The sequence below is a fragment of the Danio aesculapii genome, chromosome 21, assembly GCF_903798145.1.
Source record: "Danio aesculapii chromosome 21, fDanAes4.1, whole genome shotgun sequence".
NCBI lineage: Eukaryota > Metazoa > Chordata > Actinopteri > Cypriniformes > Danionidae > Danio > Danio aesculapii.
Genome location: NC_079455.1, coordinates 32,367,328 through 32,387,963, shown reverse-complemented (window position 1 = coordinate 32,387,963; position 20,636 = coordinate 32,367,328). Strand labels below are relative to the sequence as shown.

General features: G+C 34.1%; 1 protein-coding gene across 1 annotated transcript in view; it reads right to left on the bottom strand.

Annotated features, from left to right (window-relative positions):
• Window positions 1-9,026, bottom strand: part of zgc:113162 (uncharacterized protein LOC553743 homolog) — a 45,450-nt gene extending 36,424 nt beyond the window's left edge. The window contains exons 1-2 of the mRNA XM_056446842.1: window positions 8,761-9,026; window positions 7,094-7,163 (exon numbers count right to left, since the gene is read on the bottom strand). Coding sequence (XP_056302817.1) covers window positions 7,094-7,163; window positions 8,761-8,907 — 217 coding nt within the window. The 5' untranslated portion in view covers window positions 8,908-9,026. The remainder of the gene's footprint in view (window positions 1-7,093; window positions 7,164-8,760) is intronic.
• Between the last annotated feature and the right edge of the window lie 11,610 nt (window positions 9,027-20,636).

The following is a 20,636-nucleotide window of genomic DNA, read 5'->3' as shown; positions in this document are numbered from 1 at the left end:
TGTTTTATTAATCAAAAGTGACAGGAAAGACGTTTCAATAATATTTTTAATAAGACTTAAGTAACATTTTTTTCATTTATTTAAAATAATGCTTTTTCTTAAGTCTGACAGTTTCATACAACAATCCACACTAAAATGTGAATCACAGTCTGTTAAGGTTTAAAATGAGCAGGAACTGTTGAAAATAAACGCTCTTTCCTAAAACTATGCAGAGCTGCATGTTCAGCTTCACAGCGAGAAACAGCAAAACATTTGGCAGCCGATCTTTATGGTCTTTATATACAAACTGTAGTCATAGTTACTTAATTTTTAGTGTTTAGGATTAATAGTTTCTATCCTCCTACTTATCTTTATTGCTTCTCCATGACTGGGCGAGCCAAATTGAATGCTAAAAGGTTATCATTGAAGGGCCATAGAAATGAAAACAGCACGACGCCAGTGAAATGATGAAACAAAAGTTTGTTATTGAAATCAACTGTCTAGTATCAATTAATGTCAGAACTTCAGTGCATGGGGTTCATCAAGCGATTGTTTTACAACAAACAGATGTTTCTGGTTGCAATCACAGATCAGTGGTCGCATTTAAAAGAAAAGAAACAGAATAAAGGTGTCACGCTGCAGGACATGGATAGCTGAGCTCAAGCAAACATTGGAAAAAGCTGGTGTGATGAAGACAGAGGGGTCAGGCATTTGAGGACACTGATATAACACCATACACACAAGACTTTCAAATTTTGGGAAGGTTGAAACTGTTTTTTTTTTTAATTCAAGGGATCGTTCAGGCAAGATAGAAAATTAGCTTTTTATTTATGCACTTTCAAGGCATCCAAGATGTGGGAAATTTTCATCAATAGAACATTCAAATAAAGTGTTATTATTTTAGATAGAATATATTATTTTGTTTAATAAAATGCAAATTAACTGTTACCGATAGCGAGAGTAAAAATACACAAACAAGCTAAACAAATTTAACACGTGTGGCTCCTGGAGATACATTGAGGTCTTTAAAAGGGAAACATTCAAACTGTGCAAGTAAAACTAAACCATTATTCGTAAAATGTTACTTTTACACCATCCAGAGAGCATTTATGATAGAACGTGAGCTTCATGTTGCATAATGACGCATGAAACATTAAATACTTTACAGTTTATTTAGTAAGGATGTCTTAAACGCATTAAAAGTGACATTAAAGAAGGGATGCGCAATATTATTTGCTGACATATTGCTGATAAATGATTTGTTTTTGGGTTTTTTTTTATTTTATTGCTATCTGGCCAATAAGAAAATGATTGGGCAAATATCTTGGCTGCAATAATATTTTACCAGTGAGTAAAGATTCATATTTATCGGCCTATTGATCAGTTATCACCACCTGTAGGAGACACACTCCTTTCCTCTGGGAAATTATTGTGCAATTCTGAGCGTGCTTCATACAAGTGAGTAGGTTTGACAAGTCACCTTTGGGAGACACATTCTTTCCTCTCTGTGTGCATGTGTATATATCAGCGTGTCTGTGTGTGTTTGTGTACAGTATATGCGTGTGTATACATGCATTAAAACTGCTAAACTAACTTAGACTTGTCATGGAAGCTATATATTGCTGCTCTCTGGTAGTTTGAAGTGCTTCTTTTATTCTCATTTGTCACATTGGATACAAGCATCTGCTAAATGGATAGATGTAAATGTAAGCTATCAGCTAGGCAATATAAAGAGTTATCAATTATCAGTATCTGGCAAAATTTCAATATAAGTACATCCATAATTAAAACCCTTTCCCCACATAACTCAAGCAGCACAATTGTTTTCAATCAAATTTCAACATAACTTAGTAACTTTAATAAACATTTCTTATGGATCAAATCATATTACAATGATTTATCATTTTACATCTACAGACTGAGCAATATTTGCTTAAAAAAAAGTAATATTTCTAATAAAAAGAATACATTTATACATTAAAACAAACGCAGAAGTGAGCAAATCAATTCTTTAAAAAACATTTTAAAAAGCTTTACTATGCCAATCTCTTGATTAGTAATAGGGATGCATAATATATCATTTCAGTACCGATATCGGTTGTGGCTAGATCAGATACGGTTGTGGCAGGAAGTTAACCAGAATTATTTATATTATTTATTAAATTACCCATTATATTGTATTTTTTAACTACCCCTACCCAAACCCTAAACCCAACAGTCACAGTACTGTAAAAATATGAATTATTGTTATACAGTGTCACAAAAATTATGCTATATTGATGTGCGCATATTATCTTAAAATATTATTGTGCGCATATTATTATAATATATTATCATATATTTTCCGCAGCTGTATCCTATCCGGACTTAACCACCAATATCGCAATGTATGAATCTGCAATAGTCACATCCAAGGACCTCAAATTTGCAGAAAACACAGTGCAGACCATGTGATTTGTGGAGTCATTGCAAAAAGTTTTCTTTGTTTTTCTTTTTTTTTTTTTAAATCAGTATTTACACCGGGTGATTTATGAATAAAAATATAATGCAAATAATCTGTAATTTATCACATAAAACAAGATGATGCAAAAAAGTATTAACAGCATTAATTACTTCATCCGTTAAATAATAAACTACACACAATACTCTGAAAACAAACAAATAAAACAAAAAAAATTATAGTGAATACATATGAGCTGCAAGAGTGTTGCTGTTTGAGAAAACAAAGCAGCTTTAGCATAATTCAAAAAATTATTTGTAGTCAAATAAATTCAGTTTTTTATTTTATCAAAAGAAAAAAAACTAAATTATGTTTTGGACAAAATGAAGTTTTAAAATTTAAGACATTTATTAGTAATAAATATTTAAGCCTACAGAATTATGTTTTAGAGCAGGCGTGTCAAACTCAGTTCCTGGAGTGTCGCAACGCTGCATAGATTAGTTTCAACCCTGCTTCAACACACTTACCTGGAGGTATACTTTAAAACAAGCCTGAAGGACTCAGGTGTGATCAGGTGCGTTTAAGGGTTAAAGCTACACTGTGCACAGCTGCAGCCCTCCAGAAACTGAGATTGACACCTGTGTAGTAGAGTTTATGAACAAGTATGGCAGCTGTTTTTAACAGCCATTCAGTTTTGAAATACACTGTGAAACTACAACAGGTAGTGGTAATGAATACTTTTTACTTACATACATATTTCAGGCCGTACTTCTTTACTTTTACTTGAGTACAAAAGTGTAATCAGTACTTCAACTTTTACCACAGTCATTTTAAACATTAGTATCTGTACATCTACTTGAGTAAAGGATGTGTGTACTTTAGCCACCTCTGGATTTCAAGCAAATGCAAACCAAGAAGTTATAAAGTTTGAAGCTTTCACAAAGATTAATTGTATATAATTATTTTTACAATAAAGACGCGTTGTTTAACGTATGATTACTGAATTTCTACACCTGAATAGTGTTAGATTTCACAGAAAACCATGAAACCGTTCATTTTATTTCTATCTTTGTTCTGTTGTATTCATTTATGTCATGCATGAATAATTTCCATACAAAATAAACCTGATTAATCTAAAACTATGGATTCTTCCAAATGGAGTTATGTCAATGTTGTGAAATTATACTCATTTCGCAGACAAACAAAAATTTCGCAATGTCCATTTTTTCTAATATCATGCAGCCTTAATTAGCAATGTCCAAAACCACACACACCTTGGGTGCGGTTCATTCTAACACACCATTCTGTGAAATTCCACACCGGGTGAAGCTTCCAAAGCATCTGACATGAGAAAAGCAGCACATATTTCCTAGTCTTCCCAGACTCAGGATCAACATTAAGAGGACAGACATACCAAATAAAGCCTTGAAAAAAAGTAAATAACAATCACAAAGGCCAAATCCCAGAAAAATAACATCCAATATTGTGGCCTAAAAAACTGATACACTTGGAAAATCTTAGGCCATGCAGAAAAGTCAATGACACCTGTGAAAACGAGACTCTTTTCCGTTGTTTGAGGACTTTAGACACCTGATCTCCACTTGCATGCGTTTGTACTGAGCCAAAACTTTAAGACTTACTGGCTCCAACCGGTAATATGCGAAACGTGAGGGACAATTTATCCTGATTACATCAAGAAAAGAGAGATTAGCAAAAACCTGAGATTATCAGCGTGTTTGAGTGCTAGTGACTTGTCCAACCACAGCAGGCAAACTCAGAGTCATAATGAATTGAAACCCTTGTTCCCTTTGTTTATCCTGCATAGATGAACTTTAACCTTCTATTGAGACCTTCCAATATAAATAAGATTCAATTCAACTCAATTCATCTTTATTACTAAAGCGATTTTACAACATACTGTAGATTGTGTCAAAGCAGCTTAACATAGAAGTTCTAGTGAATTGAAATTGATTTAGTTTATTTTTCAGAGCTGAAGTTCAGTTTAGTTCTGTTCAGTGTAGTTTAAATTTCACTGCTGAAAGTTATGGGCAACAGTGACGTTTCTGTGAAGTTGAACAACCTGGACATCCTTTAAATTTGAACGCATTTATTTTGACAGGCACAACAATACATTGACCTCGAAATGGAGCATGTTTTGTGCCATTCTTTAGAAAAGCTGCTATTTTCCACCTGCACCTGCTATTATATCCTCTTCAAATCATTCATGCTTATCAAATATATTCCCACTATTGGATGACATCACAGAGCTGTCAAAAAAAAAAAGAGATATTTCTAATCTGACAAAACCCATTAGCAACGACATGGAATTTAAATAAACTGACTGCCTGTGTAAACAAAAGTCTTGTCACCATTAAGACTTCTGACAATTTAGAAGAAAAAATTACATTTTAATTTATTATTAAAACATTCAAATATATTTATTAAAAGGTCTCCTGAAATTAAAATGTTTTTTAGTTGTTGGTATTAGTATTGTTCCTTTTTAAGATATCTATAAGCTAATGTGCTCCAAAACAGTGACAAAATTCACGTTTAGAAGATATAAAACTGATATCAACATGTAAAGCTTGCAGTTTGTCACTTCCACCTAAATGGTTTAACGATTTTATTCACGTCAGCCCATACTAGTTTCTCATCACATCATAACCAATCAAATGCTCTCTAGTATCTGACTTGCCCCGCCCCCTTCAAAACTTCTCATTTGCTTTTCATTTGATGCACTTGAGCTCAACCACTCTCACTGACAGACCTGTGATAAAACAAAACGCTATTGGCTGTTTGTTTGTTTGTTTTTAAAGGGGAGGAGCTACACTATGTCCCACCCTCTCTTAGTGTTTCGATTGAGATTACGTCAAAATAAAATAAAAATGCACATGTTTAAGCACTTCACGGAACCTTTAAACACTTCACAATATTACTGTTTCTTATGTGTTTTTTATATAATAAACACAGCCTTGGTGAGCATATGGTGAGAAATGTCTTTCAAAAAAATTATATATGATGTCAAGGTATAAACAGACATCTTGAATTAAATTACATTTGGGAACAGAAATTCACCCAAAAAAAGAATATTTATAAAACCTCAATATATTGTCAGAAACCACATGCATTGATTTTACTCTGCCTGTGTGTTGTTTTACATTCAAAGTACTGTTAGTCATTGATTTTATATGAGTCACCAAAAACCATAGATTTATTTAAAAATATATTGTTCTAGATGTTCCGCTGGTGAAAAAGTGTCACATTTTTATGTCCTCAGACAGAGTAAATTAATTCTGTGTCAAATTACCTCTAAATGTTTGTCACAATATACTGCACTAAAATTTATTGTGATAAATGATATTATTGTCATTTTAAGACCATTTTATGCCACTTATTATATAAAGCCAGAATGACATTAAAATGGCATCATAATGCAAATAAACCATTTCAAAGAACAGAAATTCTGATTTATTAAGAAATTTAACTATTTAATAATTAGACATTGGAATCAGAATGTGAAAAACAAATAAAAAAAATGGGGACTAAAAAAGTTAAATTCATTTCAGACTAAGTACTATAATACATTAGAGTAAATACTACAGTGTTATTTTTTTACCATACTGACACTTATTTTTTCTTCATTAGAAATGTGCAATCAGCTAAATTGTTGCTAACATGTTTTTTTAAAGTACTGTTAGCAACTGATTTTATATGAATCACCAAAGAACATGGATTTATTTAAAAATATATTGTTCTAGATGTTCTGCTGGTGAAAAAAGTCAAATTTTTATGTCCTGAGGCTGAGTAAATTAACAGCAAATTTTCCATTTTCAAAATTGTATTAAGGATTATTCTGTTTCAAATGAACTCTAAAAGTTTGTCAAAAAAATACAAAATAATGCATTGACAGAAATGTGCAAGTATTTAAGCAAATCAGGCTTCCAACAATACAACCAATCACAAAGCAAGCCCAAAACCAACTAATTTAAGTGCACACCTAAAACACAAACCCTGATATCCTTGTACATGATGTTTATCCTGCAAATGACATGGTTATTGCAATTTCAGTTTTCATCCAGCCTTATCCTTCAGAGATGTTTCTGTTTGTGCTAAACAGACACTGCTGGTATAGAAACCCTGCGGCCTGTTACCTCACTAGATATAAATATCTGATTTATCGCCTACATTTCCATTCGAACTCTCTGAACTCTCAACAACTCTTCACACCTATGCAATATGCAAATGAAAGCGTCAAATCTCACACAACATAATAATAATCCTCTTCATTAGATATAACAACAACAAATTAGACAGAAATCAAGTCAAACATGTGATGACACAAAAACAATGCACCATCTATCAGTATCTTCATATAATTTGCATTTTTATATATCTTTGACAATTGCAGTAAATTTCCAAACATATGTCATTTAGTAACAACTGCGCAGACGGGTAAACTAACCTGTCATTTCCCTCTGCAATACAATCCACTCTTCTGACCTAACTTGCAACTAATTTTAACCCGAGCTACTAGGGCTCATATCCCTCTCAGACCAAATAAAATAGTAGAGACAACTGCATTTAGCTTGCTCTTAAAATGGCTCTCCATGGTCATGTCTTACATGAAAAGCAGAGAAGGAAACACATTTGACAGGTAAAAAAATAAATACTTACTCCATCGGTTTAATAAGCTGTTCATATGCATCATGAGGAGGTGGCGATGGTCAGTTTCCTGTGACTGCGTCTAGATAGAGAGACCACACACCATGAAAAACTGAAATGGCAAATGATACCTAAAGATGAATTACAATCTAACATCAGTTCAGATCAGAAGACAGAAGCGTCAGATGACTAGGCAGCATTTTTCCATTCTTTACACACTTTATTTTTGTAAAGCTAGATCTTGTCTGTACTTATAACGCATTAAATATCTGATCTTATAATAAATAAACTGGCTAGACTGCAGATTATTTTCTTGTACATTTCTTATGTTTATGACACTTACTGCTTTAGAGCATTTTTTGCAAGTAATACAATTTAAAACCCCCAAAATAATACACATGTATTAAGTCACTCATGTACAGTTGAAGTCAGAATTATTTGCCCAACTAATAATTTTGACCTTAAAATGGCTATTAAAAAATTAAGAACTGCTTTTATTCTAGCTGAAATAAAACATTTATGACTTTCTCCAGAAGACAAAATATTATCAGACATACTGTGAAAATGTCCGTGCTCTGTTAAACATCATTTGGGAAATATTTGAAAAAGAAAAAGAAATTCAAAGAGGGTTTAATAATTCTGACTTCAACTGTATATGTATGTATGTATGTATGCATGTATGTATGTATATACACACACAAATATACATACTTACATAGATACATACATACATACATAAATGGAATGTTGGGGTGAGGTTTTGTTTAGATGGTTCGAAAGACCCACCCCCCACTGATAAAAGTCTAGAATTTATCCCATACATGAGCTTATTTGTCATATTTTGACTGCTATGCCATCTTAAATTGTGAAAAGAACCCATCAAAGAAGGCTTCCAATGAATGCAAACAGTTATTTTCATGAGTCCAAGATCCAGCTGTGCAAGAAAACACAATCTGACGTATGTGAAGTTTATTCTGAATCTTGAATCTTAACCTAAACCTTAAAAAAAAACAATAAAAAGGTTTAAAGCACCAAAAGCGGCCCATATTTTTTTTACAAAAGAGACTAGAAAAACCATGAAACTCTACATTATTCATATTATTATGTTTTAATTTTTTATTTTTCAGATGGTCAAATTCTGATGGAGGAAAGTTAAATGTACTGGCCAGTTTGTTATTTGCCTAATAAAAGACAATAGGCCATAATTTACTATTATTTTTCTTAATTCAAAACTTAAAGTTTAAAAATTAAAACAGACTCCTTTTTTCCCCAATGATATATGATGTAATACATTTATATTTTAAAAATAAGTCTTTTTTTCATATTGCTTTATTCTAAATATTTAGCAAAGGGTTTTGGTCCCTCAAAAAGTGTGGTTATGATGACCATCCAACAATATTAGGTTTCAATTTGCTGTATTATACTCATTTACATGATTACATTTGTATATTTTAATTCTATGAAACATTGTAGTCTTGTTGAACTTAAAAAGATGACATGAACGTCTTAAATATTAAAACGATCTACATTTACATAACACAAATGTCTAAAAAGTTACTAGTATCCAGTAAACAAACAAACGAATCCGCCTAAGCGTAAACGCAAACAGTAACGTTGCAGACTCCATAACAGCATCTCTAACTCAAACAAGCTACAAGAAAAGCTAAATATGCACTTACTAAAGCACCTGCCGTCCTCAAAATCCTCCCTGTCACCTTCCAGCGAAAACGTACCTCGGAAATTAACGACAAAGCAAAGTATGAGTGCACACGGTTTGTGTTTGTGTAGTTTCCGTCGCGGACAGACTCGCGTGGTTCAGTGCGCATTCCCGTTGACCGGCGCGCGAACGTGTTCTGCTGTACACAAGCAGAGAGCGCGCGCAGCCGCTCAAGTCCGTTTGATCATTTGCGATAGAAACCAGTGCAATGAAGTCTTCACGCTGATCACGGGCTCCACATATCCGCGCAAACACGAGTGGTGCCTCCCACACGCGACAGACTGGCTTCAATTTCCGGGGAAAATATCCTACAATTTGTAATTATGGCAGGCAGATACGTTTACAAATACAGTTTTCTGCTTAATTCCTTTTAAAATGTAATTTCGAAAAAAAACGTATGAAAGCAAAATAAGTCTGATGTCTTAAAGGGTTTGTTCACCCCAAAATGAGCATTTTGTTATTAATACTCACCCTCGTGTTGTTCCAATCCCCTGAGAACTTCGTACATCTTAAGATATTTTATCTACATACTGATTTAGATATTTTAGATGAAATCCGAGAGCTCTCTGACCCTCCGAAGATAATAGCTGTCCCAAAAAGTTCAAAGTCCAGAAAAGAAACCAAATATGTTGTTCAATTATTGCATGTTACTTCGTTTGTGCACCAAAAACAAACTGTAAAGAGCCATTCCATGCAAATGTCAACCTTGCCATGAAAAAAAAATTATGTTTTCACCAAAATATGAAAACCGTTGGTAATTTTTTTGTGTGAGCAAGTATTTTGCAGTACGTTAGAAATACTCAAAAATGTTTCCGACTATGTTTTCAAACTATTCTATTTGATTTACCAAAGTAGCACAAGTGACAATTTCACATCTGTCACATAACGGAGAGGTGTCACATCCATAACGAAGCTTTTTCCCCCATAAATGCAAAAATGTCAAATAAATTAAAATCAATCATTTTTGTTCTCTAGTGAGCCGACTCTTATCTTTTTGATTATCATTATTTCATTTGGGTTGTGCAGTTTAATTCGCAGAATTTCTTATTCATTCAGAATTTCAGAAAACGTTGTATATTGTAAACTTGCTGACTTTTTGGTCACATCCATAACGCATGTTTATTTCCCTCATTTAAAGTACAGAACATGTTTACAGATTGATATTTTTCTGGTCTCTTAACTCTGTGGTCAGTTGTTTTTGAAAATATAAACACACATTTCAGTATAATGTTAACGTACATTTTCTGTGTGAATATATGTTTTGAGTTTTTACTGCAAATGTCACATCCATAATTACTCAAAACTGATTGGTGGTATGTAACGAACACTTTTCACGCGACTGTTTAACGGTCATCAGCATCTTAAATCGTTTAAAGTTTTTAATATTTCGATTATTTTTTTAAAACATGAACATTTATGTGTATTTATGTATGTATTATAGAGGGCCAGACTTAGTGATTTGGGGCCCCTAAGCAATTCAAGCTATGGGGCCCTCGCATTAAAACTCAAAACACTCTCTTTCCCTATAGATATTTTGTTCTCTGTAGATTCTTTTTTTTTTTTTTTTTGTATAAACTTAATAATTAATTAAATACAATAAATTCACAAATTAAAAAACACAAGTTGACAAACTAACTATATGTACAGTTAATTAGCCATATTTGTGTTTAGATTTTAATATTAGCATGTGCAATATGAAAGGAACATTGCATTATTCATGGGGGCCCACGGTTTTGAAAAGAAGTAATAACATTAAAATCTTAATGGTTATAGATAGATTTTACAACATTTGATAGAAAATGTATTTAAAAAGCTATATTATTAAAATGGTCTTCTTGGTATTGGTCGGGACCCCCTAATTCCTCGGGGCCCTAAGCGGCTGCTTCCCTCACTTATTAGTCAAGTCCGCCCCTGGTGTCATCTTTGCATCTAATTACGAAAAAATAACCCAAAAGGCCGCTTATGTGAGGGGTTTCTAACTCAGCGTCTATGGGCAGGACAGTAAATTTAATGATGTTCTCTCTTATGGCTGCCGTTATCAGTCTCACACAGTCTTGACAACACCATAATGAAGTTTTTCTTTTATTATTTCAGCAAATAGGATTGTAAAAAATTATTTGTTGTATTTGACATCAGCAGTGAAAGCCAGAAAATGTGCAAAGGGTCCATAGTTTGGTGATATTTTCTCAGCACACTTAAGAGCCACCAACTAAACATCATTTAAATGTCACAGCCTACCTGAGTGTTGTTACTCCCTTCATGATCCCAGTGTGGGTGGCCAGGGTGGGTCTGGTCCACCTAATAAGGAGCTTGGTCCACCCAGGCCCAGTAAGAACAAAATATTTTCAATATGATTTGAAACTGAAAAACCAGCATGAAACGTGACCATGACGTGTTCTTTAAAAACATTATTCAAGCTGTCAGACTTATTTACGATCTTCATTCAAATTTTACAATTTTAACAATTTTAAACCATTCAAGCAGCATTAGATGAAAAACAACTTAATTCAGCAAAGCACATTGATTTCTGTTCCAAAAACCAAAGCACTTATCTAAAAAAAAAGAGTAAGATAATCAGACACACCCCTGCCATAAAATGCACCCCTCTGAAATGAAATGATACAAATTTTTGCTAAGATTTATGACCCTAATGAGAGTGACTGAGATGAGTTTCATGAATAGAACCCTTCCCTTACAGAAAATATAGAATAAAAAATTAATAGATTCACTTTAAATACACATTTTTCCATGTAAATGTTTGTTTAAAACCCACCAAAAAGCCCAATTTTAAATCATATTACGTTTTAATCAATAATGGCCTTTGATTTTTTTTTTATTAATGTAGATTGAGAATGCTAATGAGAGGGGTATGAAAGGCATTTCAAAGCAGGGGTGCGTTTCTCAGCACAACACCTGTTCTATTTAGTTCTATTTCTATATATATATATATATAGTGCTTTTCTAGACATCAGTTGTTTAGTTTTTTTTTGGGGGGGGGGGGGGGGGGGGGTCTCCTCATTCACCACCATATTGTGGTTTTTGTTTTGTGGACTGTTTTAAATAATGGTTTACACTACACAGCATTGTTGGTTCACAAAAAAATAAAAACCATAATCCTGTTGTACTTCTACGCTTGATTTTACTGTAAATAAAAACAAGAAAAAGTGTTAAAATAGAATCTGAAATATATTATGGCACACTTCAAACAATAAAGAGGATTTAGAATTCAAAAATGTTTTATTTTGATTATTTTTTAAATAAATTGGTCTAGCACTTAAAATTTTCTGATCTTCACAGTGTATGTATTAATTCTGGCAGTTTTATCATAAACCAACATATCATCTATTTGATAGAGGTTTATATTTTACAAATTGACAAATGACTATGGGATGTGTTGAAAAAAAATGCATGGAGTGTGTTAACTAACGACAGTAGGAGTTATGCAATCCAAAAAATTTTTTATCTTGGTGGGGCAGTTAAAGGGTTAACATAACAGCATTTTCTCACAGAAAGCATAAATGGTCAAATACACTATCAGAGAACATCAGATTTTTTCTGACCCACCTCACTTGGCCCACCAAGCTGGGGCTGGGCACACAAATCTCCAGCAACTGGACCAATATCTCAAAGAAATGTTTCCAGCATCTTGTTGAATCTGTGCTAAAAAGCAGTTCTGAAGAAAAAGTGGGGTCTGGCAAGACAATAGCAAGGTGTTTTCATGTTTGCAAAACTGACCTCTACCGCCCTCTAAGGGTTATAAATGGAAGTTGCAGACATTTATTCACCCTAAAGTCATCCCAAACCTTTATGATTGTACTGTGGGTAAAAGGAAATTCATTTGTGGGTAAACCAATCAAAGTAAACACTATTACTATTACTGTCTGTTATTGTAAGACTACCACACTCAAATAGAGCAAAAAACATGACAGAAATCTTCATAATAATATTGCAGATAGATTTGAGGGTTTTTTATTATTATTATTATTATGGGTTAACGCTTTTTTGAAAATGATCTGCCATGCAGTGTATAACACAGCAATTAAAACATTCAGAATTAAAACATCCAGCTGGGGTATAAATCTGAAAGTGCACCATGATTAAAACTATTGATTCTTTAACAAAATAGTCGACTCAGAGTTGAATAAATGAATCACGTTGGGTTCGGATCTTTTCCCTAAACACGTCGACGTTGAAACGGTACATCACCAAACATGTAGTATCAGTTCCGGTAAAACGTGAACATGCCTTTCCCTTTAGACACTAGCAGAGACACGAGACTGATCATGACACGAAGATGACGATCACCTATAGATAGAGATATAGCTGTGGGGAATAAATGATTAAAGTTGATTTTCAAAACAATACCACAGTATAGCCAACCCAGTGCTGTGTTTGTTTCTGTCATTTTTCTGATGATTGGTACAAAAGCCTACGCTGCAACGCAGGATTTGCTCACTGCTTCCTATTGAAGGAGTAGCAGAGAGTATTATGTTATATATGGGACTTTGTCAGTAACTGTTACAGTTTATATAGGTATTTGGATTGATGAGAGATTAACCTTTGATATACACATGAATGTGTGTCGTTGTTATTACTTGGGGTTAGGTTTAAGAGTGAAGTAATATGCTGATGTTTAACTGCATTGCTTTATTGCGTTCCTGCACTGGGCTCTCACGTTTTCTCTGTTAATTCATAACAGTGATGGGCGTTTCTCTCTGTCTTGCGTTGAACGCAGTCGACCAATCGCAATAGATTGGGTCATCAGACCAATCACAGCAGATTAGCCTCACGCAAAGGAGAGGTTTGGGAACAAATGAAAGGCTGAAATGATGACTTTTTATAATACAAAATAGGGTTTAACCACATCATTCACTACTGTTAATAATGAAACATAAATAAAACCAAAGTAAAGGCAACTTTAATTTATTTAAATAATCAACTGGATACAATATATACTATATATATATACTATATATATGTAATGATCAGCAATGAGATGCATTAAAGAGCTCAACCATGCTTCCAAAACATGCCGAATGAAACCGCTTGACTGTGACAGCATGCATTAATGTAACGTCCCTGTAAACAGCCCTCAAAACGCAGTCGCTTGTGTGACAGGGATGCAAACATTTACAATAGCCCTTCAAGAAAATACTGGGCAGATACAGTGAAGAGTGATTTCAAGAGGTTATAAATATACAGTACAGCATAAACACCTCTACAATCAATCTATACCATTCGCAAAGTCAGTCTTGGAGAAAGCGGCTGTACATAAGAAACGCTAATAATAAAAAAGAAGTCTTAGATCTGAGCTGGTGAATCTTTTGTGTAATTTCGATTGTACAGAGGCCTCGTTTGACGTTTTCAATACACATGCTAGGGCTGCACAATATATCGCTTGAGCGTAGATATCGCAATGAGTGGGTCCAAATAGTCACATTGCAAGATGCAATGTTGAGTTATGAATATAGTTGAGCAGAATCCACAGGTCAAAGCACATGAGATTTGTGGACACTGTAGAATTTAACCATTATAGAGTCAACATTTAAAATTTCCATGTGTTTTTAAGGCCCATGTGAACATTTTAAGAGTTTGAAGCATTTTAAGAGAACATAAAGAGCATAAAAAAGTTTTGAAAATAATTTTTATTGAATTATTTATCTGATGAAGACTATGCAATGCTCTTTTACGTTTTATTCAGTTTCTGTACCCGAATACTATTAGACACTCCCCAGAAACTCAAAGCGCTGTTTGTTTCACTTTAATATTTGCTAAATTGTGTTTATTAATGACTGTAGTTTGTTTATTATATGCATATAATAAATTACATAAAATATATTTATATTTCATTCCCATACAAATCATCCCAATCAATCTAAAATGAGTTTAAAAATAGAGCCGTTTAAGTCATCTGGTGAAATTGTATTTATTTCGCAATATACTCTTACCGGTCGCTTTATTAGGTACACCTTACTAGTACCGGGTTGGACCCATAATGATGCAAATCTCCTGTTCCACCACATCCCAAAGGTGCTCTATTGGATTGAGATCTGGTGACTGTGGAGGCCATTTTAGAACAGTGAACTCTGTTATGTTCAAGAAACCAGTCTGAGACGATTCACGCTTTATAACATGTGATTGAAAATTTGCGTTAACGAGCAGTTGGACAAGTGTACCTAATAAAGTGGCTGGTGAGTGTATTTTCCTAAATTTTTCAATAGCGTGCAGCCCTAACACATGCATTGAATTTTTAATCAGCTAAACATTCTAATGTGCAAAGATAAAATCCCTTATAGATTTTCCCTATTTTCTCTAAACAAAAAAATCTGCTTCTAAATATATTATTTAAAGGTCATCAAAATCTTTAAAACATCCACATTTATAGTGATATGTATGTATTACCGGCTTTGTTTTTTCCCCCCAGCGCACATGCATATTTAATTCAATATTACACATTTCCTTCAATAGTCGACATCCAATAGAACAAACACAAGAGACTGACCGACTGATTTACACAGTCCAGAACTGCACCACAATGTGAGATTTCTTATGCATAGTAATAGTACCTACACAAAAGATGAAAATAAACCTCTAAAGGAGAGAGAGAAAAAAACACAAGTACTATAAAATACAGCAGTTCAACATGCAGGGAAAAAAGAAAAGTGGCGTGAAAAAGAAAAAAGAGCTGAATTTAGTTAACAAGGTAAACCGACAACATACATTCAACCTACTTGTGCAGAAAAAGACTCCCCTGATACGTGGAAGCATAAGCTATAAATTTCATTGGTGGAAAAAGCACCGTCACTCTTGACATTTGGAAATCTACAGCTAAATAGAGCGAACAAAACGAAACGATCATAGAAAAATAGTCAACACGGGAGATACACGACAGTAGTGCACATTGAGAAAATCTCAACAGGGCTTTGGACTATTTTTGCTAACTTCAAAACTGAGCTTAAGCGAGTTACTCTATTAGCTTATCTAAAATCTCCAATTCTACTTTATCTACAATTCTACCGTACACCCCCACCCCCCCACCCCCCAAAAAAACTCAACATAGGCTCTTCCTGAAAACGTAGCCCTATATACATTTCTGGGGATCGCAAATTATGTAGCCAGTATGGCTGCATTACGTCTTTAAAACGAACGACATAGGGCGGTATGATGCCGTTCCTTGTCACGCTTACCAGCTTTCCTGCTGTTACCAGTTTGTCCAGTAAGCTCGCCATGTCTGTCATCGGATTTGAGACGCATAAAGGAGTTGACTACAACGACAGGGGTTTGAGTCAAGGTTATAATTGTTTGGGATTTTTTAATTAGTTTTAGTATTTAATTCGTTTTGACTTTTCGTTTTCAAATTCAGTTAGTTTTAATTAGTTTTTAGAGGCTGATTTACCAATTTTTATTAGTTTCTATATTTTTATCTACCCATCCTCAAATTCAAATACAATGAGACAGAAACCTTAAGTAAAATTTGTGTGCAAGGCTTCTTCTGAGCTTAGATACACAGTAGTGATGGGAAGTTTACATCTCTTTAACACGAACCAGATCTTCCGTGACAATCCTCCCATGTTAGGACTCAACATACCAAAAATATGTAGTCATCATAACTTTAGTCAGTTAAAACATCACCATGATCTGAAAATTTTCTTACAAATTCATTTTGCAACCCAACTAAAGCATGATTCATTTGGGTCAATCGGTGCTTTTAAAAACATTATTGGTTGGGTTTAGAGAAGGAGGAGGGTGGGTCAGTCGTTCGGTCAGTCATTCAGTCAGTCAACAGCGGCCTCTAGTGGATTTCCGAGAGAACAGAAGGTGCGAATAGCACTGGCGAGAGAAATTTGAGATCTGAAAAAGCATACACAGCGGCCTCTGGTGGATTCGCGAAGACAAAAACTGCAAAAAAATCCTGGGACGTCCTGGGACGTATTTGGCACTCTCCAGAAATGTATATGGGGGTAAGTAATCTGAATGAGCCTGGGTTGCAAAAACTACACATGTACTGATGATGACCTATGCTACAGTTATATGAGTATGAAAATGTAAGGCATACATTTGTGACGAAACGTTGATTCCTTAAGTGAAAAGTCATGCATAGATCGCACAGAGTTATTGTATTTCTGAAAAAGATTAAGAGTATGCATCTGATATAGAAATGGTAAAGTCAGAAATGCACGTTTACATTGCATTTTGGTACTTCTACACAGGAAAAGAAAGTGAAATAACTATTATTGTCATGATTAAAAGGATCATGTTATGTACAGTGAGAAGAACGATCACAACTGTGGCGTTTTCTAAAAGTTATTTGTGCCCTACATAAGTAACATTATATATACACTGCCAGACAAAAGTCTTGTCACCTATCCAAGTTTTAGGGACAACAAATAACTTGACACTAGTTGATCATTTGGTATCAGTCAGAAGTGGCTTATGTGAATACACTTATTTTACCAAATAAAATATGATCATGCCTTGATTTTTTATTTATTTTTTTTTTTGAGCTTGGATGACTGCATCCATACATCTCTATGATGGCTAATTAATAAAGTCATCTGGAATGGCAAAGAAAGCGTTCTTGCAGGACTCCCAGAGTTCATCAAGATTCTTTGGATTCATCTTCAATGCCTCCTCCTTTATCTTACCCCAGACATGCTCAATAAAGTTCATGTCTGGTGACTGGGCTAGCCAATCCTGAAACACCTTGACCGTCTTTGCTTTCAGAAACTTTGATGTGGAGGCTGAAGTATGAGAAAGAGAGCTATCCTGCTGAAGAATTTGCCCTCTCCTGTGGTTTGTAATGTAATGGGCAGCACAAATGTCTTGATACCTCAGGCTGTTGATGTTGCCATCCACTCTACAGATCTCTCGCACGCCCCCATACTGAATGTTACCCCAAACCATGATTTTTCTTTTACCAAACTTGACAGATATCTATGAGAATCTTGGGTCCATGCGGGTTCCAATAGATGTTCTGCTATATTCGTGGTGCAGTTCAACAGACGATTCATTGGAAAACTTTACCTTCTGCCACTTTTCCAAATAATCAACTAGAAGTCAAGTTATTATTTGTTGCTCTTACAACTGGGATCGACGACAAGACTTTTATCAGGTAGCGTGTATATAAATATATAAATATATATATATATATATATATATATATATATATATATATATATATATATATATATATATATATATATATATATATATATAAAACATGCTAATTCTTGCATCTCTTGGAATTGGGCTTTGTTATGGCTGAAATAATAGTAATAATTAAAAAAGGAAGTCATTGAGATAGTTTCCAGGCGTGCTCCTGTTCACTATCTACAGCGCAGCAGACATTATAATACACAAACAAAGCTGTGTGAGTTGATATACAACAAACACACACATATACAAACATATCTGTATTTTCCCTAATTGCATCCTGAATTGTCTCCTTGCTATATTTATACACATTTTCAGACTTTATTGAAGAAAATGTAAAGGATTAAAATCTAATCTGTCATTTCATGTATATATTTCTACATAAATCTGATAAAACAAACATGATTTTTCAAGAAGGTTTTTAAGTTGAATGTCAGAGCTGTTAATTAAGAGCCTTTTATTATTTGACTAATTAAAATCATATATTGTTCGTATATATAGCGATGTAAAAAGTAATTCTGTGACCACTCGAAAGTTCTCATTTGCTCTGGATTTCTCAGATTTACTAGGTATTTGTATAAAATGTTAATATAAAGGATTCTCCGATCAATCGCCCGAAGATCGGTATCTTATCTAATCACATTTAATGACTCGATCGGTACTGGCCGATCTGGCCGACCTCATGAACCAATTACAGGTGTTTGTTTAGGAGTTGACAAGCAGAGGAAGATGCACGTGCGCTTCTGTGTATCATACATAGCTTACAGCAACCACAACTTGTGAAGAGGTAAATGATGTGTGGAGGCATGAACGTTTGATTCGCTCCCATCACAACAGCTAAAATATATACAGATGCGGTGTGACTTCTGTTTATACAGTCTATTGGTGTGACTTGCGTAATTGAGGGTCTCTTTGTTATGCAACCATTGTATTTACCTTGTTTTGAGCTGCAGTGACACGAGTGGAGCGATTGTTTGTACTTCTTACCTAATTTTTATATCTGTGCTATATTACTTTCTGTAAAGCTGCTTCTGGCCATATGTTCACACTTAAATGGTAAAAGGACTTGTGTTTAAGGGATTATATGCAACATCCTTCATTTATTCTCTTAGGTAAGGCGAGATCACCACTTAAGTATCATAATTAAAGGGAAAATGTGCTTAATGCATTATAAAGCTTGACGCATTAGAATCGGTACTCGGTATCAGCCGATCACCATGACAAGGAATCGGCACTCGGTATCGGCTGGAAAAATCCTGATTACTACCTACTTACTATGTGTTTTATTTTATAAAGGTCTGATTATATATCATCTAGGGCTGCACAATATATTGCTTGAGCATTGATAACGCAATGTGTGTTTCCGCAATTGTCACATTGCAGGATTAAATTATTTATTAAATATTAAAATAAAGAATTTAGATTATTGTATAAAATTAATTATACAATGATGACAATATTATTTTATGTTTTATTGTTACATTTTTGTATTTGCATACTAATAGATTCCACAGATAACCATAAAGCACTGTTTCAAATGGCTCTGTCGTATGATTGTAATTTATTATATTTTCATTCATACATTCATTTTCTTTTCAGCTTAGTCCCTTTATTAATCCAGGGTCGCCACAGCGGAATGAATCGCCAACTTATCCAGCACACGTTTTACGCAGTGGATGCCCTTCCAGCTGCAACCCATCTCTGGGAAACATCCATACACACTCATTCACAAACATACACTACGGACAATTTAGCCTACCCAATTTACCTGTACCCCATGTCTTTGGACTGTGAGGGAAACCAGAGCACCCGGAGGAAACACACGCAAACGCAGGGAGAACATGCAAACTCCATACAGAAATGCCAGCTGACCCAGCCGAGGCTCGAACCAGCGACCTTCTTGCTGTGTGGCGACAGCACTACCTACTGCGCCACTGCGTCACCTTTATTATATTTTAATTTAGCATATTTTATGCAGATGCACTGCATAGAAAATGACTTGATCACCCCAGTTGACCTAAATTGTTGAAATCTTTTTAAACAGAGCTACTGTATTCAAATCATCTGGTAAAATTATATTCATATCGCAAGATAAATTGCAGCAAAACAGAATATCACAACCGTCAGATTTCTCCAATATCATGCAGCCCTTATTTCATCCGAATTTCAAATAAAAATGGGCCAAACAGTGTCATTTAGAACAATTTTGTTTTCAAAATATCATTGTTTTTCCGAACAACAAATGTTTTGATTTATTAAGAGTGAAAATCAGGGTTATTCCATCTAATTTTGATTTCCTAAATTCTATTGTTACTTTAGTCACCGGTTTTTTACGTTTGTAAATGGATTGCGGATTAATTTTGACTCAAACTTACATTTATAAAGCATAAATCCAGAGAAACTGAGAATATTTCATTTTCAATCAAAATAAATGAATGAATTAATTAAAAATTAAAGCAATTTTTTGTTCAACGAGTGGCAGAATAGGCTAAGAAATAATATATTTGTGCTAAAAATCTATCAGAGGCTATACTATATAAATCTGAAGATTATTAAATTAATTATTAAATGCAATTTATTATTAATTTGTCTTCATTTTAATGCATTTATATATTTTACTACTTAAATTAGATTTTTTGAGATGATTACCATATTAGGAATGAAAAAGTGAGTACTTTCCTATTT